The sequence below is a fragment of the Dendrobates tinctorius genome, unplaced genomic scaffold (assembly GCF_039654945.1).
Source record: "Dendrobates tinctorius isolate UK_male_01 unplaced genomic scaffold, ASM3965494v1 ptg000028l, whole genome shotgun sequence".
NCBI classification, from domain to species: Eukaryota; Metazoa; Chordata; class Amphibia; order Anura; family Dendrobatidae; genus Dendrobates; species Dendrobates tinctorius.
Genome location: NW_027361696.1, coordinates 56,923,419 through 56,949,180, shown reverse-complemented (window position 1 = coordinate 56,949,180; position 25,762 = coordinate 56,923,419). Strand labels below are relative to the sequence as shown.

Genomic DNA, 25,762 nt, shown 5'->3' with positions numbered 1-25,762 from the left:
ATCAAGGTTGGATCCACAAAGGACACAAATCTTTCTAGGACTCTTACTTGACTCTTGCCAGCAGGAGTGTCGTCTACCAGAGCAAAAGAAAGAAAAATTGCACAGTCTTCTCTCCAGATGAATACAAGATCCAGTGATGTCCCTCAGAAGTGCAATATCCCTCCTGGGCTCCCTGAGCTCATGTATCCCGGCAGTGAAGTGGGCCCAGCTCCACTCGAGAGTTGCAGGGGTTCGTCTTGGAAAGCCAATGTTCATTGCAGGGGTATCTGGAGGGTACACTGACTGCCTCGGAAGGTTATACATTCACTCCGCTGGTGGTTGGGGATAAAGTCCCTTCGGGAGGAGGTCCTGTAGTTTCCTCACATTACCAGGGTAGTTACCACAGACACAAGTCCCAGGGGGTGGGGAGCACATCTGGATGACCATCTGGTTCAGGGAACATGGTCAGCGGTAGAAAGGAAGCCTCCTCAAATATGTTGGAGCTTCTGACAGTAGAGAATGCGTTGCAGAGTCTCCTACCCTTCCTGCGAGGCCATAATGTGAAAATATTGTCGGACAGCCAGGTGACTGTGGCATACCTAAATCATCAGGGGGGTACACGGTCCTGTTCCCTAATGTGTGTAACCAAGCGAATTTTCAGCCTTCGCGGAAAGGAACATCTTGTCGCTATCTGCACTTCACATCAGGGGAAAGGACAATGTAACAGCAGATTTTTTGAGCCGTAGAGCACTTCTGCAAGGTGAATGGTCTCTCCAAAACCTCAATAATCAGAGGTTTGGTGGACATGTGGGGGAAATTGACCTTTTTGCCACTCGACAGACCAGCAAAATGAAGAAGTTATGCTCCCTGGATCCAAAAGAAAATCCCCAGGCTGAAGAAGGCTTTTGAATCAAAATACATCCTACCAATCCATGGAGGGGCGGTTGCTTGGTTTATTGATGCACAATGAAGACTTGTATGCAGCGCTGTTCACACTATGGTAATGCACAGCATCCAGGTTAACAGCCTAGTAGTTACACCCTTCTATTAGATCAGGCGAGCTGCCCAGCGCTATCAAAATGCATCCTATGTGAACAGACACTACAGTTTATAAGACCAAATGGGCCCACCTGCACCCCAAAAAATAAAGTGCAAAAAACACATACAAAATGTGAGGTATTAGCTGATATTTTCGCCAAAATACGTGAGCTCGTAATCCTCGTCAAGGATCCCCACACTTAGGAGTCTCTAACCTAACTGCAAAACAGCACAAAAAGAGGACTTAAAAATCCTCGAAAAATTCTAAAATACAGCAAGAAAGGCAGAAATGCTTACCTGCCAAGGCCTTCAAGCAAATGCGGTGGACCCATGCATTGGTAGGATGTGAGCGGTTGTCTCATCGGTATTTTTGCACCTGTGTTGCCGCCATCTTAACTACACTGTGTTCCAAATTATTATGCAAATTGGATTTAAGTGTCATAAAGATGTTATTTTTTGTTTTTCACATAAATTCATAGATGGTATTGTGTATCAGGGCTCTTTGGATCACTGAAATCAATCTCAAATGCCTGTGATAATTAGTTTACCAGGTGAGCTCAATTAAAGCAAAACTACTTAAGAATGATGTTCCACATTATTAAGCAGGGCACAGGTTTCAAGGAATTTAGGAAATAAAAAGGATCTCTCTGCTGCTGAAAAGCATCAAATAGTGCAATGCCTTGGTCAAGAGATGAAAACATTAGATATTTCCCAAAAATTTAAACGTGATCATTGTACTGTTAAGAGATTTGTGGTTGATTCTGAGCACAGACATGTTTGTGCTGATAAAGGCAGAATGAGGAAGGTTTCTGCCAGGCAAGTTCATTGGATTAAGAGAGTGGCTGCTAAAAAGCCATTACAAACCAGCAAACAGATATTTAAAGCTGCTGGTGCTTCTGGAGTCCCTCAAACCTCAAGGTGTAGGATCCTTCAAAGGCTTGCTGTGGTGCATAAATCTACTATTCGGCCACCCCTAAACAGTGTTCACAAGCAGAAATGGTTGCAGTGGGCCCAGACATACATGAAGACTAATTTTCAAACAGTCTTGTTTACTGATGAGTGTCGAGCAACCCTGGATGGTCCAGATGGATGGAGTAGTGGATGATTGGTGGATGGCCACTATGTCCCAACAAGGCTGCGACGTCAGCAAGGAGGTGGAGTCATGTTTTGGGCCGGAATCATGGGGAAACAGCTGGTAGGGCTCTTTAAGGTTCCTGAAGGTGTGAAAATGACCTCTGCAAAGTATATAGAGTTTCTGACTGACAGCTGTCTTCCATGGTATAAAAAGCAGAAACGTGCATTCAAGAGCAAAATCATCTTCATGCATGACCACGCACCATCTCATGCTGCAAAGAATACCTCTGAGTCATTGACTGCTATAGGCATAAAAGGAGATAAACTCATGGTGTGGCCACCATCTTCCCCTGACCTCAACCCTATAGAGAACCTTTGGAGTATCATCAAGCAAAAGATCTATGAGGGTGGGAGGCAGTTCACATCAAAACAGCAGCTCTGGGAGGCTATTCTGACTTCATGCAAAGAAATACAAACAGAAACTCTCCAAAAACTCACAATTTCAATGGATGCAAGAATTGTGAAGGTGATATCAAAGAAGGGTTCCTATGTTAACATGTAACTTGGCCTGTTAAGCTATTTAACTCCAAAATATCCTTTTTGTTTAGTGAATGTGACCCCCTAATGCTGCAAATTCCACAAATGAGCATTTTCAGTTCTTTAAAACATCAAATGTTTAGAAATTCTACTGTGCCAAATAATTTGGAACAGTGCAATTTGAGTTTTTATTCATTTTGGAGATTATACTGTTGTTATTGGGAGGTTTCTTCAATAAAATTTGATGTATACTCTAACCGGTGATGACTTTTATTAGACTGACTGTCATTTGTACCAACTATTTAGGAAAATCAGAGAAAAATATCGTTTGCATAATAATTTGGAACACAGTGTATATGCATTTGTTAGGAGGCCTTGGCAGGTAAGCATTTCTGCCTTTCTTGTGCTGTTTCAGAGTAATACTCATAGCCCCCTTTTGGCCCAAGAGCCCTGTTGTTTTTTTATCTTGGCTGAGGAACATGTCATTCACAGAACTATGGGTACTTCCAGAGATCCTGGACCTTCTGGCTCAAGGGCACATGTCCCATCCTCAAGTGACTGGGCTGCACTTAACAGCCTGGAACCTGAGAGGTCAGTTCTAGAGGTTAAAGGGTTCTCTACCAACCCGATCTCTACCTACTTGCTAGTAGATAACTGGTCACTACAAAAATTTACAGTAGGACCTGGAAGAAATTCTTATTGTCTACAGGGTGTTCTGTAGAAGGAAAGGTGCCCCTAAAAAACATCCTGGAGTTTCTTCAGAAGTGGCAGTAACAGGGCCTAGCAATTAGTACCTTGAAAGTTCAGGTATTAGCCTTAGGAGCTCTGTATAATTACAACTTTGTGGGTAATCGGTAGGTGGTCAGGTTTATTATGGCTTGCGCTAGATCTAGACCAGTCCCTGTGGCCAGGGTTCCTCCATGGAATTTGAACCTGGTCTTGAATGCTTTAAGAGAACCCCCCCCCCTTTTGAGCCTTTAACTGAGGGATCCATAAAATTAGTTACATTAAAGACTATACTCTTGGTAGCCATTACATCAGCACGGAGAATAAGCGATATACAGGCCTTATCAGCAGATCCTCCCTTTACCATGGTAATGGACGATAGAATAGTTTTAAAGCCTGATCCTGCCTATCTACCTAAAGTATTATCTAGATTCCATAGGTCACAGGAGATATCTCTACCTTCCTTTTGTCCTAACCCAAATTGAAAAACCGCCTGATTGGAAAGGGGTTTAACATGAAAGATTAGGTTTGATACTTCTCCTTGTTTGCAGAGTGATCTACACTATAATGTTCTGTGTAATAACAGCATTCAGTTCTTCCCCTACCTTATGCCACTCCCAGCTCCACTAGCTTCCCAGGCGTTCCCATTTACATCCCTCACCCACCATTACTCTGCCTTCACTGCATCTAGCGGTGCATACCCGTGTTCACATGGAGAGCAGATAGTCCTTTTTTTTTTGACAGTTCCCTGTTTGACACTTCTCCATACGTATTGAATATGGAGAAATGCTGTTAGTTTTTCCTCCGCATCACTCAGCTATGATTATGTGGACAGATTAGAGATGGGCGAACCCAAACAGTCAAATTTGGCATCCGTTCTAAACTCCTCGTATCCGTGCACATACTCCGAATATGGACTTCTCCAGGAAGTCCGTGTTAGTGTTCATGTTTGGCACCCCAAACATTGGGTGTTTCCCACGCTGTCATCAGTCTGAAAGCAGGAGAAATAGATTGCTCTGTTCAGTGGTAAGTTAGTTACTGCCAGTCAGAGAGCTGCAGTTCCCATGCTGTCATCTGACAGTGTGAGCCAGCAGCTGTGATCGGTGGTAAAAAGGTTACTGCAGGTCACATGTTTCGGCTGATGAGAGAGTACTACTCTCATCAGCTGTCGCTAATAACAGAGAGCATGCGCCATTGATGGGAGTATTCATCAACTGGCGCCTGTGCTGTAAAAAAAATGTAAAAAATTACGTGGAGTCTCTTATTTTTGGAAACCAGCACAGGAAAAACTCGACTGCTGCCGCCTGCAATCCTCATCTGTCAGCTTTATCATGGCTGATTATCAAGAATATAAGGATGCCAGTATTTAAATGAATAATTAAAAATAAATAAATGGCATGGAGTCTCCCCCATTTGTGACAGCCAGCCAAGCTAAAGCAGACAGCTGGGGGCTAGTATTTACAGACTGGTAAGGGGCCATGTATATTGGCCCCCCAGCTTAAAATTAGCAGCCCGCAGCTGCTCCAGAAAAGTCACATCTACTAGATGCTCCAGTTCTGGCGCTTTGCCCAGCATATCCTACTTGCTCTGGTGCAATGGCAAGTGGTGTAAAAGGGTTGGCTGATTTATGGTCCCTGACATCAAGCCCAGAGGTTAGTAATGGACCTATAATGTCCATTGCTAACTCCATAGTTAGACTGTAAGAAAAAAAAATGAATCCTTTGATTTGAAATAAAGATAAATAAGCATAGTTATACTCATCTTTTATGCCTAATCCACTGAAGTCCATGTCCCCTTTAAAAAAAACAAAAAAAAACTAGACCATTCACCTGTCCGATGAGAAGATAATCCATTTCTGTACCAAGAAGATCCTTATGATTGGGATAGAGGTCACATTGGTGATGCGCCAACTATCCATGCCAACCGACTCGCACTAAGGCAGGAGCGTAATTGCGCTCCTGCAATGTGTTGCACTGAGCTTCCATGAGAAAGGTCACAAGTAGAGATGAGCGACTTTGCCTTTTTTCAGGTCGAGTCGGGTTTCATGAAACCCGACTTTCGCAAAAGTCAGGTCGAACTAAATCGGCCGATTATAGGGAAAAGTCGGAGGCCGACTGAAACACGAAACCCAATGCAAGCCAATGGGGAAGCAAAGTCGGCAGGGAGTGGAAGACAGTAAACCCACCTACAAAGCCCATTTCAATGCCAAAAACATCAATTCTTATAACTGAAGCTTGTCAACCTTAAATTACTTCCTAATTATAGTTACGCATTGAAAACTGGGGGTTATTTGGCTAAAGTTGTGGGGGGTAGGGCTGGCTCCAGGTTTTCGTGTGCCCTTGCCAAAGAGTGTCAGTGCTCCCCTTTAACACATACCACAACTCATGATGCTCCGATACGCCACAGAAATATAGGTATAGTACAATGACACATACTTCACTGCTTACATGACATGACTGATCTATTTTAAATTGTACAATAGCTCAAAAACAGGACAGTATATTACTCCATACAGTGTTATGGCCACCACATTGTGCGCCATACAGAATAATGAGCAACATATATTTCTCCATACCAAATAATTAGTCACATATAATGTTCCATACAGTATCTGATGAGCTCCACATATTGCTCCTTATATAATGGGCCCCATTTGAAATGCTCCAGTGTATAATGGGCCCCTTAGATGCTGTTCCAGTGTCTGATCTGCCCCATTTACAATGCTCCAGTACATGATGGGCCTCATGGATGATGCTCCAGTGTATCATGGGCCCTAATAATGCTCCATATATAATGGGTCCCATTTGTAATGCTCCAGTGTATAATGGGCCCCTTAGATGCTGTTCCAGTGTCTGATCTGCCCCATTTACAATGCTCCAGTACATGATGGGCCTCATGGATGATGCTCCAGTGTATCATGGGCCCTAATAATGCTCCATATATAATGGGCCCCATTTGTAATGCTCCAGTGTATAATGGGCCCCTTTAGATGCTGCTCCAGTGTCTGATCTGCCCCATTTACATTGCTCCAGTACATGATGGGCCCTATTTTTTATTAACCCAGGCATGGTATGTGAAAAGGGCTCCATGCAGTAATCAGAAGTGTGTGCTTCACTTTTGGTGTGGGTGAAGTGTGGGTGGGTGTGGTGTGGGTGAAGGACACAAGGAAAGGGGTTGCTCCTGACCAGAAGCCTGCAGTTATGACTCAGTGCTTGCATTTTTTACAACTTCAGAAGAGGAGGCAATAGAGCTGGAGGCTGTTTCAGCAATGTAAGCCACAAACAGTTCCTGATACTCCGGCTTTAAAAGCAGTCTACCTACTCCAAGAAAAGGGAGCCTTACAGGCCTTCCAGAGCTACACCATGATGCTGGTTCAACACCTCCTGCCATAGCTGCTATTGTGTTTTTGGCACTACCAGCAGATGCACCACCACCACCACCACCACCATCAGTACCAGATGGCCCTCCATGCCCACATCCGCATTCTCTTCCACCATACTTCATGTTTTGGAATATGGACCCAAAATACCAGCAGATATATGGTACTGTATCAGAAGCGTACAGCTCTATACAGTCTATGGATAAAAGTAAATCTCCGTATATATTTCATGAGGCATACACAGACGCTCACAGGCTCAGTATGGATTACCCAATAAAATAGCAAGTTGAAAAAGGGTACAGTATTACCAGATACAAGGTATATATAGTATAGTGTAAACATTCTGATTCTTCGTATACATTTCAGGAGGCAGACACAAACGCTCTCAGGCCCAGTATGGATTACACAAGAATATGAAAAGCTGTAAATGGGTTATGTAACACAAGCGTACAGCTGTATACAGTGTTGGGGTAATCTTAAAGTTCCAAATATATTGCCGGAGTAACAGACAGACGTTTACAGGCTCATTATGGATTACACCAGAATCTAAATAGCTTAAAAGGTTACTGTATCAGAAGCGTTCTGCTGTACACAGTGTTGGCCAAATTTAAAATATCGGTATATATTTCCGTAGTCACCCTCAGACGCTCATTAAGTTTGGTTTTAACCATAATAAAAAATGTTGTAAAAAAAGGTCCTGGATAACAAGATGGAAAGTATATATTTTTTAGGGTACAATTGAAATCTCCATATAAATAGTCCCGTAGTCACTCTCAGACGCTTACACAGTATGGATTTGACCGTAATGCTAAATGTCGAACGGGTACTGTATAACAAGATACAAGCTGTATCGAGTATAGTGTAAAAATTTGTTTCTCCGATTCACTATATATATATATATATATATATATATATATATATATATATATATATATATACACAGTTGTGGCCAAAAGTATTGACACCCCTGCAATTCTGTCAGATAATACTCAGTTTCTTCCTGAAAATGATTACAAACACAAATTATTTGGTATCATTATCTTCATTTAATTTGTCTTAAATGAAAAAAACACAAAAAGAATTGTCCTAAAGTCAAATTGGATATAATTCCACACCAAACATAAAAAAGTGGGTGGACAAAAGTATTGGCACTGTTCGAAAAATCATGTGATGCTTCTCTAATTTGTGTTATTAACAGCACCTGTAACTTACCTGTGGCACCTAACAGGTGTTGGCAATAACTAAATCACACTTGCAGCCAGTTGACATGGATTAAAGTTGACTCAACCTCTGTCCTGTGTCCTTGTGTGTACCACATTGAGCATGGAGAAAAGAAAGAAGACCAAAGAACTGTCTGAAGACTTGAGAAACCAAATTGTGAGGAAGCATGAACAAAATCAAGGCTACAAGTCCATCTCCATAGACCTGAATGTTCCTGTGTCTACAATGCGCAGTGTCATGAAGAAGTTTAAAGCCCATGGCACTGTGACTAACCTCCCTAGATGTGGATGGAAAAGAAAAATTGACAAGAGATTTCAACGCAAGATTGTGCGGATGTTGGATAAAGAACCTCGACTAACATCCAAACAAGTTCAAGCTGCCCTGCAGTCCGAGGGTACAACAGCGTCAACCCGTATTATCCGTTGGCGTCTGAATGAAAAGGGACTGTATGGTAGGAGACCCAGGAGGACCCCACTTCTTACCCCGAGACATAAAAAAGCCAGGCTGGAGTTTGCCAAAACTTACCTGAAAAAGTCTAAAACATTTTGGAAGAATGTTCACTGGTCAGATGAGACAAAAGTAGAGCTTTTTGGGCAAAGGCATCAACATAGAGTTTACAGGAGAAGAAAAGAGGCATTCATAGAAAAGAACACGGTCCCCACCGTCATACATGGCGGAGGTTCCCTGATGTTTTGGGGTTGCTTTGCTGCCTCTGGCACTGGACTGCTTGACCGTGTGCATGGCATTATGAAGTCTGAAGACTACCAACAAATTTTGCAGCATAATGTAGGGCCCAGTGTGAGAAAGCTGGGTCTCCCTCAGAGGTCATGGGTCTTCCAGCAGGACAATGACCCAAAACACACTTCAAAAAGCACTAGAAAATGGTTTGAGAGAAAGCACTGGAGACTTCTAAGGTGGCCAGCAATGAGTCCAGACCTGAATCCCATAGAACACCTGTGGAGAGATCTAAAAATGGCAGTTTGGAGAAGGCACCCTTCAAATATCAGGGACCTGGAGCAGTTTGCCAAAGAAGAATGGTCTAAAATTCCAGCAGAGCATTGTAAGAAACTCATTGATGGTTACCGGAAGCGGTTGGTCACAGTTATTTTGGCTAAAGGTTGTGCAAGCAAGTATTAGGCTGAGGGTGCCAATACTTTTGTCTGGCCCATTATTGGAGTTTTGTGTGAAATGATCAATGTTTTGCTTTTTGCTTCATTCTCTTGTGTTTTTTCATTTAAGACAAATTAAATGAAGATAATAATACCAAAGAATTTGTGTTTGCAATCATTTTCAGGAAGAAACTGAGTATTATCTGACAGAATTGCAGGGGTGTCAATACTTTTGGCCACAACTGTGTGTGTGTGTATATAATATATATATATATAATATGGCGTAACCCACCCACCTCACTCACTATGGATGATGTAGGGAGGGTGGACTGACAGACAAACCAGCCTGTAGTGAGAAGCAGAGGTGTAGCGCAGTGTAGGTGTGAAACCGCTAAGATAAAGAGAAAGGGTGCAGTGTTTTAGCTTGCCCATTGGAGGGCAGTGGAGAGTGTAGGAGTGGGACTGAATATCTGCCATTGGTCAGAGAAACTGTTAGGTGATGGTGGGCAGAGTTACCATAACTGGATAAAGTATAAAAGGCTGAGGGAAGGTTCTGGAAGAGTCAGTCAGCGAAGGGAGCACAGTAAAGAGGAAGTCCTGCTGAGGAAATAGAGACAGTGGAAAGGCCGCAGAGATGACTGACAGTTGAGGCGGTCACGGGGGGTGGCCCAGAGGATGGTAGCTGCAGACAAAGACGGCCTGGGGCTATCATACGGACGGTGTGCTCAGACTGGTGCAGCGCTGTGGTGGTTGGGCCTAGGCCAGCCACAGTGGAAGAGCCACAGAGGACGCCACGATTATAGTTACAAAGGAAGTAAAGGTACGGGGGCCTGTGTACAGAGAAATGTGAAACGGCTGTGGTGAATTGATGTTGTCGACAGAAGGATGGGCACTAAAAACGGACCTGTTCAATACAAACTCTATCTCAGTCTCGTGTTTGTCTGCGGCAAGAAGAGGGTCACCCCCCACAGTTGGTTATCCTACAGATGATGCCTTAATACAAATTTTTGAAACAAGGTACTGTATCAGCACATACCAGGTGTGCCCAGTATAGGGTTAAATTTCCGTCTATACATCGGGAGTCAGACACAGACACTCACAGGCTCACTATGTATTACACCAGAATTACAAAAGTAGAAAAAGGGAAAGGTATTCATAGCATAGCGTACACTAGTATACAGTGTTGTGGTACTTTTAAATCTTCGTATATATTTCAATCTCAGTAAGCCTGTCCAGAATCTCCGCTAATGGAAACTACATGGATACAAGTATAGACGCAAAGTCGAGTGTTAGCAGAAATTTTGGAATTACTCATCGCGGGAAAACCTCCCGGTAGATGTTGCAGAGGCGATGCAGACCCTCAATTACTGTGTCTGTGGAGAAAGCTAAAAAGGGTCTTTGTGAAGAAATGATTGCTTTATCGCAGTAGCGTGGATCACATCACCGTTACTCGTCTCCATCAAACTGTGATCACAGGGAGAGATGTACCCATGGTCCTCACTGCCTATCATGATGTGTCTGGTCATTTTGGAGTGCAAAAGACAGAAGCCACAGGTCGTAGGCGATTCTATTGGATTGGCATGAGAGAAGACATTGAAAAATGGTGGCAGGAATGTCACACGTCTGTGACTATCACAACTGTGAAAGGTGATCATAAAGCACCACTGCATCCGCTTCTTGTAAGTTGACATCCATTTCAAATGGTAGTCATTGATCATCTGAAGGTAGAGGCCAGCAGGACAAATTTCTAGTGGCCGTCCCTGTGAAGGATTTAACTGCCCAGACTACACAGCGGTGGAGCAGGGAGAGGTAAGTATTGCAACTTGCAAGTGCTGTGGCCATGACCAAGCAGGGGGGGCACAATCGTGGTCGACGGTACTGGCACAGGGCCCCTCATAGTACGCTGGTGTGTCTGACGGCGTGTGGGCCCTCCCACCGTCTGAGACACTGTATTGTACTATGAGGGGCCCTGTGCCATTGCCGACGGCCATCAGTGGGCCCATCCACCTGTTCAGAACAACGGCACTTGCCCGGGTGCACCAGGTCTTGACCCCAGCCATTGGGGGAGGGATGGGCAGCCCAGTTAGGGAGGTTTAAAAATTGGCATATGTTGATGTGTTGGCTGGATATTCAGCTGCTGCAAAGGGCATACTTGGGCAAGTCCGAGGAAGAGGAGGAAAAAACCGAGGTACTTTTCTGGTAACCTATGTGTCATCAGGGTAAGGTGGGACAAAATCCTTTGAAACCCATGCATGGTTCATTTTAATGAAGGTTAGATCATCAACATTTTGGGTCGACAGACGGGTCCTTTTTTCTGTCAGGATAGATCCAGCAGCACTGAAGACTCTTTCAGATAACACACTAGCAGCAGGGCAAGCGAGCTCCTGTAAGGCATATTGTGCCAATTCAGGCCAGGCATCCAGTTTAGAGGCCCAATAGTCAAAGGGGAATGACCTGTGAGGGCGAACATCGATATGGGAGGAAAAGTAGTTTGTAACCATAGTTGACAACTGCTGCCTCCTGTCACTTTTAATCGATGCAGTATTAGCAGTCGTGTGAGCGGTACTTGAGAAATCCTTCCACAACATGGTCATTAAACCCCTGTCGCAACTTCTGCTGTGTGCACCACAAACACCTCTACCATTGTGCCCACTACAGCTCGTGGGAGAACCAGCACCGCTGCTGTGTGCTGGGAAAGCCTCAAATGGTTTACCAGAGTTGCTTGTTTGTTTGCCAATATTATCTCTAGGTTCTCCTGTGGCATGATGTTGTGTAATTTGCCTTTGTAGCGTGGATCGAGGATGCTGGCCAGCCAGTAGTCGTCATCCCTCATCATTTTGGCAATGCGGGGGTCCCTTTTTAGCATCCACAATTCATAATCGCACATGTGGGCCAATGTTCCAGGTGTCAATGATGCACTGCCCGTGGTGGGTGGAGGGGCAGTTTCTGGCAAATCCACATCCCTACAGTCATGAACGAACATTGTACCTGACCTCAGAACGCCAACATTTTCTCTTGCCCCCTGAGAAACATCCTGCCCAAAATAATCATCCCCCTCAGCCTCATCCTCCTCTTCCTCCACCTCGTCCAGGACAGTTCCCTGACCAGACAATGGCTGACTGTCATCAAGGCTTCCCTCCTCCTGCTCCTCCGCTGCAGACGCCTGATCCTTAATGTGCGTCAAACTTTGCATGAGCAGACACATAAGTGGGATGCTCATGCTTATGATGGAGTCGTCTGCGCTTACCAGCCGTGTGCATTCCTCAAAACACTGAAGGACTTTACAGAGGTCTTCCAGCTTTGACCAATGCACACCCGACAGTTCCATGTCTTCCCTCAAACTGCCTGCCCATGTATCCTCCCACAAATGCATTACAGCCTGCCTCTGTTCGCACAGCCTCTCAACCATGTGCAGGGTGGAGTTCCACCTTGTTGCCATGTCTATGATTAGGCGCGGTGCTTGGGAAGGTGGAGCAATCGCTGCAGCTTCTGCATTCGACTGGAGTGTACCGCCGAGCGACGGATGTGCGAGCACAGTCTTCACACCTTATGGAGCAGGGATGTTAACTCCGGATAATTAAGGAAGCACTGCACCACCAGGTTCAAAGTGTGAGCCAGGCAAGGTATGTGTGTGCACGGGCTATGGCTGCCACAAAATTATGGCCGATATCACTGACTACCTTGCCTGCCTCAAGATGTAGACTGCCCAGCCATGACTCTGTCACTGCAAGTAGTCGGCCAGTACCTCCGCGGTGTGTCTGTCGCCCAATGACATCATCTTCAACACAGCCTGCTGACGCTTACCACTAGCTGTTCAATAGTGAGACACCTCGTGTGCAACACTGCCAGCTGCGGATGTAGTGCTCGTGCGACTGCACTCTGTGGACGAGCTTTCGCTGATAGATGAGGAGGAGGGAAAGCCTACAGCCAACTGTTTCCTATACCGTGGGCTAGGCAGCACTGTTCCACCACCGCTGTCCCCAGTGGAGCCTGCATCCACCACATTAACCCAGTGCGCAGTGATGGACATGTAACGGCCCTGGCCATGCCTACTGGTCCATGCATCTGTTGTGAGGTGCACCTTTCCACTCACTGACTGTCTTAGTGCATGGACAATGCGGTTTTTCACATGACGGTGGAGGGCAGGGATGGCTTTTCGAGAAAAGTGCCGACTGGGTAGGTCATAGCGTAGGACAGCGTAGGCCATGAGGTCGCGGAAAGCTTCGCTTTCAACCAAACGGTGGGGCATCATCTCTAATGAGATTAGTTTGGCAATGTAGGCGTTCAAACACAGTGTATGCGGATGAGAGGATGAGTACCTTCTTGTCCTACTCAGAGCTGGACTGGAGAGCTGCATATGGGGAAAGTAGCGCTGGACCGGATGGAGTGAGAGGGGGTTGGTGATGGCATTGGTGGTGATGGCCTAGATTCAGTGTTGTGTTGCAAAATCATTGTGATTCCCTGAGTTCTTTGGCATTGCGACGACACTTCCACATTTAGTGCTGGTGGTGTGCTTAATGGTGGCGGTGGTCTTACAGTGGGGGTAGCGATGGAGCATTGTTGGCTACCTTCAGTTGGAGCAGATGCACATGTGCTACCTGAGGTTTTGTAGTCCGTCCACGCTTGCAAGTGCATGTTGATTAAATGTCTAAGCATTCAACTGGTATTCAAATTTCTGAGTTGTTTACCTCAGCTAAAGGTCCTTCTGCACTTCTTACAGGTAACCTTTGCCTCATCAGTAGGATTTTGGACAAAGAAGTGCCACACTGCACTCTTCCTACTATGGTAAACATTTTCTGGCCTTGCACGCTGTGCTAAGTTGACCGTCTGGTCAAGCTGTCCTGCAACTCTTTTAGTTTTTGTTCCACGTTTTAGGACAGCTACGGGCCTGCTAGATAACCGCTGCTGCGATGTCAATGCCTGCTGCGGATCCTTCTCCTTATCTGAACTATTGCCAGCGCCACCCTCCTCCCCCAATGGATGCCAATCCGGGTCCAGAACTGGGTCATCCATCACCTCCTCTTCAAAGTCATATGCACCTTTCTCTTTACCTTCCTCTGTGTCACCGTGTAAGGTGGTATAGTATTCGGGAAGGGGCACCTGGGTTTCATTAGGGTCAGATTCTGGCTCAATAGACTGCGAGGGCAATGTAGTGTTGTGGGTCAATGTACCAGCAGAATCATCTAGCAGTGGCTGTGCATCAGTGCACTCCATGTAAGATTCATCTTGGACTGGGGAATTCAGGATTTGCCTGGATAACCCAGGCATGGCATGTGAAAAGAGCTCCATAGAGTAATCTGAAGTGTGGGCTGCCGCATCCTTATCTTTTGGTGGGGGTGAAGGACACAAGGAAAGGTGTTTTTTATGACCAGAACCCTGCACTGATGACTCCGTGCTTGCAGGTTTCGACCGTTCAGAAGAGGAGGCAATAGAGCTGGTGGCTGTTTCGTCTATGTATGCCAAAACCTGTTCCTGATGCTCCGGTTTTCCTACTCCAGGAAAAAGCAACCTTACAGGCCTTCTTGGGCCAGAGGATGACACAGGCTCAACACCTCCTGCCTTAGCTGCTATTGTGCTTTTGCCAGAACCAGCCGATGCACCACCACCATCAGTACCAGCTGCTCCCCCTGCCCACGTCTGCGGCCTCTTCCACCATACTTACTCATGCTTGAGAAAATGTACCAAGAATACCAGCAGAGAGATGGTACTGTATGTGGAGCGTCCAGCTGTGTAAGGTGTATTAAACAAATTAAATCAACGTATATATTATGTTAGTCACAGACGCTCTCACAGTATGTATTGGACCGTAATCCAACAAGCAGATATACGGAACTGTATCAGAAGTGTACAGCTGTGTATGATTTTTGTGCAACTAACAATCTCCGTATATATATTTACGGAGTGTCACACACACACACGCTGACTAGGTATAAAAGTGACTGTAATGCGAACAGCAGATATACAATACTGTTGGAGAATCGGACAGCTCTATACAATGTGTGTATGTAAAATTGTCAAGCTCCGTGTATTTCTATACGGAATGACACGCGCGCTGTCTCTGTCTAGTTTTTTGACCCTATTCAAACAGCAGATCTACGAAACTGTTTGAAAAACGGACAGGACTGTAAGGTGTAGGTCTGGAAAAACTCCTCGGCTTTTTTTCCAGAGTCACACACAGGTAGCTTCTATTTGTCCGTGCTAGAAGGCGGTACACGGTAGTGTGTGAGGAGTGTACAATGCTATACGGTGTGTATGAAAAATTGTCAAGCTCCGTGTATTTGAATACTGTCTGTCTAGTTTTGACCGTTATCAAACAACAGATATACGAAACTGTTTGAAAAACGGACACGACTCTAAGGTGTAGGTCTGGAAAAAAGGACAAACTCCTCGGCTTTTTCTTCCAGAGTCACACCCAGATAGCTTCTATTTGTCCGTGATACCAGCCGGTACACGGTAGTGTGTGAGGAACGTACACCGCTAGACGGTGTGTGAAAAAATGAACGCTCAGTAACTCACTCGGACAAAATAATAAAAGTTGGAGTGCTTTGGAAAAAGCAGTTTGAACAGCAGTGTGCACACAGCAATGCAGCTAGCCGGTAGCCTTAAAAGGCAGCCTAATCACCACCAGCGCTGCTGCACACAACAAAAATCCTCCCCTATCACTGCACACTCACTGTACAGTGAAAAGTGCTATCAGCAGAAGCAGTTTTTTTTTTCTTCTTCCCTGCCTAACGCTCTCCCTATTCAGAATCAGCAGCAGCACCTTTCCCTATTCTAAGATCGGCAGAAGTAAGATGGCGGTCGGCAGTCACGGCCTTTTATACTCACTGTGACGCCACACAAAGCCAGCCAATCACTTCAATGTCCTTCTCTAAGATGGTGGTGGCCGCTGCGCATGTCATCGCGTTGCCCACAGTGTGCATCCTCCATCATTGGGTGAGAAAAGGCGCTGAAAGCATCATTTGAAACGCGACTTTGGCGCGCTGATCGGCGACCTCATGGCCGACCTCACGCTATGGTTGGGTTTCGATCGGCGAAACCCGACTTTGGCAAAAGTCGGCGATTTTTGAATCTGACCGACCTGTTTCTCTCAACTCTAGTCACAAGAGTTCATAGCTGATGATCCCCGGTGACCTTGCTTACGCAACCACTCGCTGCGCGAGCGCTTTCGAACTGTGTGAAGACCATAAGACCACTCCGAGAATTTATTTACAAGTTATTTATTAAATTAGGTCAAACCCAGCTAAAAAATAAACTATAAAACTTATTCTATATCTGACGGAGTAGAGCAAAATCTGATCTGAGCCGTTCACAAACACTCAAGCAGACTAAGAAAGGAGAAAAGAATTCTTCAGTCTAAGACCCCTCGTCTGATTAAACAAAAGATGAGATATAAACGTTTCTCTATAGATGAAGAACTGAGATATCCTGTCTAAGGATGATATAAGAAGGAGGGTGGAATGGCAAAAATGTTTCTTTATTCCTTTACTTTAGTCTCTATGGTAGCAGGGAGTGATGTGTTCATCTTAAATATCATTTTTTTTTCCATCAATCTAAATCCAAAATTCATTTTATGAACAGTTGACCAATAAGGGGCACCAATAGTCACTTCAAGACCAAAAAATCGATGTTTGTTTTTCCAAATAGTTTATTAATTTTGTAACAATTATCACAAGGATAGTAAAGGAAAGCGAGGAAAGGAGGGAAGGATAAGAGAGGAAAGTGGGGAAAGAGGAATCCAATAAAATTCTTATTGTACAAATAATACAATTACAATATTTAACATAAAACAATAGTATATATAACGCTAATACACTTCTCAAGTCATTTCTGTGAGAATGTTTTGTAACTATTATTTACTAGAGATAACAACATATCATTGCATCAATCGTTTGAATATAAATTATCAATCACAGCTTGTACAGTCGGTAAGTGCAAGGATTTCCAATAACAAAAATCAATGTGTGGCCATGGGTATTTTGTGCGAGCTACTTTTGTATCATTTTCATGCAAATGTGAAAACCACTGTGTACATGGACATGGTTAAAGGGGTTGTCCGGTCCAAATTGATAAGTCTGCATACACTTGTATTGAGCAAGGGTGCGCCCCAACTAGAGTTGAAGCCGTCCATTAGGTGTGGCCTCTCAATACAAGTGTATTTAGTGAAGCCACTGCCAATAGTTGGGCTCTGGCTGAGAGTTTGTATAATGCATACATACCCAACAGTCTCGGTTCAGAAACCGGTGACTCCCCACAGCGCACAGTTTATGTACCTGGGGGGGGTTCATGAGTCTGCAGTCACACAGTGACTGTAGACTTATCGATTTAGACGAGACAACCCATTCTGTGCATCAGTGATTTTTTTTTTTTTTTTTTTTTTATCAAAACTACAGCAAGCAGCCTTGCAAGTGATACATCAATGGAAACTGGGTTCCCCCCACATCATAATGTTCTCAAATTAGGGGTCAAAAACCTGGTGACAGATTCCTTTTAAAGGCAAAAGACATCCAACCATTTGATAAACGCTTTCCAATATTCTTGGGATTTCCTGACCATCTACGACGTATGGTAGCTGCCACAAAAAACACAAATCAGTGGAGATAAATGTCTGCTTGCTAGAAGTGTCTTGCAGTGGTTTACGCCACTCTCACGCTCGAAAACACATCACAGTAGAGGACCCCTGTGCAAGAACAATATATGGGCCCTTTTAGAGTCCAATAGCTCATATAATGTGCAATTCCACCTGCATTGGAGGTAGAACTTGTCCCCTCATATCTTGGGTCCTTGCTTGGCTGCACAGTTTGCACCAATGGTATGTCCACCCCTGAAAAGCATGAAAATTTGGTGAAGGTGTGGGGAAGGTGACTTGACGGACAGACTTGACTGGAGGAAGAAGGGACGGTTTGTGCACTATAGACGGATATTGGCAATGACAGAAGGGTAACAGCTGGGGAAGATAGAAAAGGGAGTGCAATACCTAGATTTGTCCACAAGATGGCAGGGGGAGTGTAGTTTAGGACTTGACAGCAGCTTAAGGCTATAGAAACCACTTAGTCATGGGGGGCAGGGAGATAGGAACCCAGGAGGGAAATTCCCGAGGAGGGGGATAAATAGAACAGGAGTGGGTTCCAGGCTGGTCTAGTCCCGGGAGGAGCTCAGGAGCAGAAGACTGACAACGGTGGAGAGCTCGACCAGGGGACTGACAGGAAGAGACAGTCTGGGGGGTGGCCCTGACATCAAGAACCGCAGGACAGACGAGGCCCCGGGGGTACCGATTGGACGACGACCTCGGGCAGGTGAAGCGCTGGTGGTAGATAGGTCTAGGACAGCCCCAGCGAAAGATCCGCAAGGAGCGTCACCACAACTGAAGGAAGGTGAAGGTACCCGGGCCTGAGTACGGAGAGCTGTAAAGGAACTGTGGTGTATGGCTACGGTCGTCAGGAGGACGGTCAATAAAACCCGGACCTGTTGCAACTGAAATCTGCCTCTGTGTCGTCTGTGCGCGGTAAGCAGTGGTCCACCCCCCAATCTGGGCCCCTACCACATTGGCAAGCTTTCTCGAATACGGAGAGAAGGGAGATATAGATGTTGGTCAAATTAGCATTCTGTTGGCAGCTATATTGGGTGTAGAAGCACCTTTAGCTGAAATGTTGTGGGACAGGAGAACCTCTGTACTTTCTCAAAACTCTCGCTCTCATCTAGAATGTGGATGCCACTACAATGTTCTTCTGCATGGAGTTAATTTATTAAAGAATACATATATATATTATAATTTTTTTTGTAAATTCCTCATTTTAAATTGACCAGTTGGAAGTGAGACAATGCACAAAAAATAGATGTTTTGATCCGCTATTATTTATTTTGTATTATTATTATTGTTATTCATATATATATATATATATATATATATATATATATATATATATATAATTTTATTTTTTTTTTTTTTTTTCATCCCAATACTGGATCTAAGTAATGATAACGCAAACCATGTATGCATAATTTCTGTTCCCATGTTACTTTTACTTTATTTACAGAACCGGTCGTAAAACCTAGAATCACAGCACCCACCACCCAACCCAAGGAAAATGAGTCATTCACCCTAACTTGTAACACCGTACATGCAACGACCATAAGGTGGACCAGGATTGGTGCCAGTGTTCCATCTGGAGCCAAATTATCTGGAGATAACAAGACTCTTACCTTCTCCAGTGTTAAACGAGGAGACGCAGGAGAATACCGGTGTGAAGCTCGGAACCTTGTCAGCGCCAGTACCAGTGATCCGTACACAGTGACTGTGCCCTGTGAGTAGCAATCAGAGTTATACTGGTGTGAACATGTTTCCTATAGATGTAGTTACAGACCGCAGGAAAACACTGTGTAGTCTGATTTGCAGTTGGGTTTTCCACCTACCTCCTTTTATTCTGTTTGTAGGTTCAACAAAGATAAGGAGACTAGGGCGCCAAGCAGGACCTCCAAAATCCAACTTCACATAGAGCTTTTTTTCCCAAGGTCGTGTAGATACTGTACATAGGTCTAGATAGGAGCTTTATACAAAAAGTAAGAGTTTATTGTGTATATACTATTTGTAAAACTGCATTAGAAAGTTATTCATACCTAAGGGTCATATAGTGCATGATTTTTTTGTCATACCAGTCTGATCCATTAAAAAACTAAACTGAACCACTTTCATATTTACAAATTTAGAGTTTGGAAGAAAAAAGGGAAAGTTAGTTTGCAGGATCTACCTACGAGTCAGTAAAGCTCATCATACACAACTGATAGCCGTTGGCCAATCATTCAGCCAAAACCTTTCTTTCCGGACTCCTCCATACATTCTACTAAGGCCTGTTTCACATTTCCGTTGGTGGCGGTCAGCTGACATCCGCCAAAAACAAAAAGTAACGGATCCGCCTGCGTTATGTGACATACGGATGTCAGCAGCCGCTATTTTGGTCGGATCCACCGAAGATGCAAAGCGCTGGAAATTTAAAGCGATCGCGGTCTGGAAGGGGTGAGAGAGAGAGCGGACCATCGCTGCAAAAAAAGTTGCATCGTCCGTCCCATCCGCCCGGGAGATGCTAACATTTTGACGGATCCGTCAAAAAACGGGTGGGACGGACGACTGTCAGTCAAGATCTGCCGCTAATGTAAGTCTATGGGGGAAAAAAACGGATCCGCCCCTTTTTTGGCGGATCCGTTTTTTTTCTAAAATTGGCTGCTGTGACCTGGCTGCTTGTTTTTTATTCCCACCCGTTTTTGATTGATCTATGAGCACCTATATTATGTAAACTTTGAATGTTGACTAATTTATTTTTATATAAAAAAAACTTTTCTTGAAACATTCCTAGTATCCGTATAGGGTATGGTTGTTTAAATGTATGTGCGGAATGTGACCCAGGTTTGAGGTCAAGGACTATAATGTTTAATTATTAGATTGATGTTTCGCTTAAAGGGAAGGTGACATCCAAAACATTTTTTTTCAGCAATTGAAAAAATGTAAAGAATTAATGTTTACATTTTCTTAAAAAATATTATAATTTGTTTTTAATTTTGCAAAATATGAAAAATAATTTTAAAAAGTTTGGCATTTCCACTTGTTAACCCTAGGGGGAGCAGCTACTGAAATTTGGCACAAAAACCTAGTGTACAACTAGCTCACATTACTGCCCTGCAGTAATTATGGGTGGAATTTGCTGACATGGGTGTGATGTCACTCCTCTCCTCCCCTTCTGGGTGTTTGCTAAGGGAAAAGTGAGGATGAGATTTAGGAACACAGTGAGCAGCCATTTTGATGGGGCCTGCAAAGTTACTGACTGTCATTCAATGTAAAGTCTGGATCAGAACAGGCCATCAATCAGCAGAAATGTTTCCTAGATTTCTGTGGAGCAGACAAGCAGACGATCCATCCATGTGTATAAAACACAGCGCTCTATGTACAATCCCTGGCACCGAACAGGGTGCCCCCCATAGACCAGCACACTGCTCTCCTGAAATACTCTGTGCTGCTGTCGCCCTGCTCCTTCCATCATACATCAGGCCCCTGTCGCCTCGCTTTCACACATCGCCAGGACAGGATCTGAGGAGAGGAATGGTGTCTTCGGTCACCGAGGATGGGTGACGCTGGGAAGCAGGCTGGGGGAAATGTAGTCATACAGTAACGATAAAAATGAGACCCCTCTCTTCAGCTGCCTCACCAGCCCTCCTCTGACTGCACCTATTACCCCTGACCCGTGTGCACGTGCTCAGCCAGAACCACCCTAGAATGGGTCCCCTTTTAGCAGATAATACTGCCATAGTGTTCTCACATAATACCGCCATATACTAAACACATAATACCGCCATATAGATCATACACAATACCACCATATATATCACACATAAAACCAGCAGGGTGACAGCAGCACAGAGTATTTCAGGAGAGCAGTATCACACGGGATAGGATTAGATACACGACTCAGCAGACAGTATCACAAGGGATAGGATTAGATACACGACTCAGCAGACAGTATCACACGGGATAGGATTAGATACACAGCTCAGCAGACAGTATCACACAGGATTGGATTAGATACACGGCTCCGCAGTCAGTATCACACAGGAGAGAATTAGATAATGGCTCAGCAGTCAGTATCACACAGGATTGGATTAGATACACGGCTCAGCAGTCAGTATCACACAGGATTGGATTAGATACACGGCTCAGCAGTCAGTATCACACAGGAGAGAATTAGATACATGGCTCAGACAGTATCACACAGGAGAGGATTATATACACAGCTCAGCAGTCAGTATCACACAGGAGAGGATTAGATACATGGCTCAGCAGTCAGTATCACACAGGACAGCATTAGATACATGGCTCAGACAGAATCACACAGGATTGGATTAGATACACGGCTCAGCAGACAGTATCACACAGGAAAGGATTATATACACCGCTCAGCAGTCAGTATCACACAGGAGAGGTTTAGATACACGGCTCAGCAGTCAGTATCACACAGGAGAGGATTAGATGCTCAGCAGTCAGTATCACACTGGATAGGATTAGATACACGGCTCTGCAGTCAGTATCACACAGGAGAGGATTAGATACTCAGCTCAGCAGTCAGTATCACACAGGATAGGATTAGATACACGGCTCAGCAGTCAGTATCACACAGGAGAGGATTAGATACACAGCTCAGCAGTCAGTATCACACAGGAGAGGATTAGATACACAGCTCAGCAGTCAGTATCACACAGGATAGGATTAGATACACGGCTCAGCAGTCAGTATCACACAGGAGAGGATTGGATACACAGCTCAGCAGTCAGTATCACACAGGATAGGATTAGATGTCCAGCAGATTGCCAAGTGTTTTAAAAGAGCAGGGAGCAGCTCCTCCTTTGTTTTGCAAGAGCAGGAGCAGCTGGTCTCCAGGAGCTCGTCCTGGTTCCTCTCCTACAGCTGGTATGTGCAGAGTGAACATCCAAGCCCTGTTATGCTGGAACAGTACAGCATCCAGGGCTTGCAATAGAGTGTAAATGGGGCTAAAAGGTAAGCACTGGGCTCTTATAAGATGGCGCCTGGCCACACCTACAGCTCTGAATTGAGCTGCCCACAGAGGTGTGCCAGTTCACAGCCGACTGTTATGTCTTATGCCCAGGGACTGCCGTAAATGAGCATGGAAAGTGTCGTTCAGCACCCAGAAAGGTAAGATGGCAGCCCCCAGTGGCTGCATTAATACAGTAAAAAAAAAAAAAACATACACACCACTGAGTCAAGCTTAGGGGACAATATCTTTTTATACTATTTTCTTTTTAACATTAAATTATGAAAAAACACGGCACCTTCCCTTTAAGTAGGAAACCATTCTAATTCATTTTTCTTTTTTTAATTTGCTGTATTTATTGTATCTGTTCCTCTTTTTTCTTTAAACAGATGGCCCAGACAAAGTACAAATAGAAGGCGCAGCATTTGTGAGGCCCGGTTCCTCCATCACATTAACATGTTCTGCTGATTCTGTCCCACCTCCCGAATACCAATGGAAGCGTAATGGCACAGACATAAAGGAAAAAACAAACAAATATACTATTAGCAATGCTGCACCCGAGGATGAAGGACTGTACACGTGTGTGGTGAGGAACAATGTGACTCTCCGCACGGCTACTGACTCTGTATATGTAAATGTGACTGCAGGTAAATATACACAGCACGATAGCATTAAAGAATCCTATCTACGAATATAATATACATACAGTATATATCATATTGGTACACAGTCATGGCCTAGAGTATTGGCACCCTTAAAATTGTTCCTGAAAATGAAATATTTCACCCAGGAAATTATTGCAATTACACGTTTTGTTTTGTTGTACACATTTTTATTTAATTTGTGTGTATCTTGGGGAAAAAGAAGGCAAATTTGACATTATTTCTCACAAAACCCCCAAAATGGGCTCAACAAAATTTGGTTGCACACCCTTTCAATAAATAATTGCAATCAATCACTTCCTATAACCACCAACAATCTTCTTACACCTCTCAACTAGAATTTTGGACCACTGTATCTTTTGCAGACTGCTCCAGGTCTCTCATATTTGAAGGCGCCTTCTCCCAACAGCAATTTTAAGATCTCTCCACAGGTGTTCAATGAGATCTAGATCAATTTCTGAGTACTTCTTGAAGATTTCATGATGCCTTGCACACCATCATGGCACCCGGTGCCAGAGGCGGCAAAACAACCCTAAAACATCTTTGAACCTCTACCATATTTGACTGTAGGTACTGTGTTCTTTTCTTTGTAGGCCTCATTTAGTTTTCAGTAAACAGTAGAATGATATCCTTTACCAAAAAGCTCCATCTTAGTGTCATTGGTCCACAAGACTCTTTTTCCCAGAAGGACTTTGGCTTACTTACATACATTTTGACAAAATGCAGTCTAGCTTTTTATGTCTGCGTCAATAGTGGGGTCCTCCTGGATCTCCTGCCATAGCGTTTAGTTTGTCGCATGTGGACGGATGCACCCTGAGCCTGCAGGACTGCTTCAATTTCTTGGGAACTTGATTGAGGCTGCAATATTCACCTGCTTTGCAATCTTTCATTAACCTTTCTCTGCCATCCATATCCAAGAAGATTAGCTAAAGTGCCATGGATTGTAAACGACTCAAAAAAATTGCACCAAACTATTCCAACCTTTTCATGGCCAAATTGGAAAATGCCTTTTCTGAATCGTGCTCCATCAAACCCTTGGTTCGCCATCACTGCAGTCGGACGCCAAAGTGGCTTTAGAAGTCCAGTGTGCCAAAGTGGCCCCTGAGAGGCCCGGAGCGCCAAAGTGGCAGCATGTGTCAACATGGCTAAAGTGGCTACCAAGTGGCTACCGAGGGGCCGAATGTGCCAAAGTGGCTACCGAGGGGCCAAAGTGGCTACCGAGGGGCCGAATGTGCCAAAGTGGCTACCAAGTGGCCAAAGTGGCTACAGAGGTGCAGAATGTGCCAAAGTGGCTACCAAGTGGCCATCGAGGTGCCAAATGTACTAAAGTGGCTACCGAGGTGCCAAATGTGTCAAAGTGGCTACCAAGTGGCCAAAGTGGCTACAGAGGTGCTGAATGTGCCAAAGTGGCTAAAGTGGCTACCGAGGTGCCGAATGGGCCAATGTGGCTACCAAGTGGCCAATGTGGCTACCGAGGTGCCAAAGTGGCTACCAAGTGGCCAAAGTGGCTACCGAGGTGCCGAATGTGCCAAAGTGGCTACCAAGTGGCCAAAGTGGCTACAGAGGGACCGAATGGGCCAAAGTGGCTACCAAGTAGCCAAAGTGGCTACCAAGGTGCCGAATGTGCCAAAGTGGCTACCAAGTGGCCAAAGTGGCTACTGAGGGGCTGTGTGCACCAAAGTGGCTACCAAAGATTCCTACATGCCAAAATGGCTAACAAGGGGTCCCGCACATCAAAGTGGCTACCAAGGGGCCAAAATGGCTACCCAGAGGCAGGGCCCTGCATGCCAGACTTTCTCCTTAGGTTCATTGGCACCAAAGTGGTTTCTGAGGGGCCTTGGGAACCAGACTGGCTCCTGAGTGGGCACGCACCGCAAAGTGGGTCTTGGGCGCCACATACTAAAGTGTCCCCTGTACATTAGCAGAGTCTACCTGTGAGAACTTGCTGCTAGAGAGATTATTCGTTGCAATCAGAATTTCTAGTGAAATCAATAAATCAAACTGAGCAGCCACAATTTCTTACATACAGACTCTGCCTAGGACAGTCTGCGTGTTTTTCACAAGTGTCCGGACCCCGTTCGTTTCATCATTGTGGGTCCCAGCGTCCCCTTGAAGCAAATGGTGGTGACATCACACAGGTCCTTTAGCCTGCACCCAATATTATATGATGGTGAGATCACTACATCACCCCCATTGGCTTCATATACAACAAATCCCAGGTTGTGCTATCACTATACACAACATTCATATTCTAACTTTACTTTCTTAAGTCGACACCTGATACACTGGTGTAAAACTGGCAGCGCTGTTCAAGCACCATGTATTTCCTTCAGGAAATGCCCATCTAGTTTAATTTTGTTAGCCATTAAAAGGGATCTTGACAAGATTATCTTGTTTTATCCTACTGAGAGCAAAATGTTTTGTTATACATGTTTTAAACCCTTTGTGTGTGTTGGAACAACACAAAAAAAAAACAGAAGGGGGAAACGGCAAATTGGACAT

At 44.7% G+C, this 25,762-nt stretch overlaps 1 protein-coding gene across 6 annotated transcripts in view; it reads left to right on the top strand.

The window, feature by feature from the left end:
- Nucleotides 1-25,762, top strand: part of LOC141085423 (cell adhesion molecule CEACAM8-like) — a 188,500-nt gene that overhangs the window by 109,767 nt on the left and 52,971 nt on the right. For all 6 annotated transcript variants that reach the window (XM_073570783.1, XM_073570781.1, XM_073570780.1 and 3 more), the window contains 2 exons: nucleotides 19,101-19,367; nucleotides 22,988-23,245. In XM_073570783.1, the coding sequence (XP_073426884.1) occupies nucleotides 19,101-19,367; nucleotides 22,988-23,245 (525 nt within the window). The remainder of the gene's footprint in view (nucleotides 1-19,100; nucleotides 19,368-22,987; nucleotides 23,246-25,762) is intronic.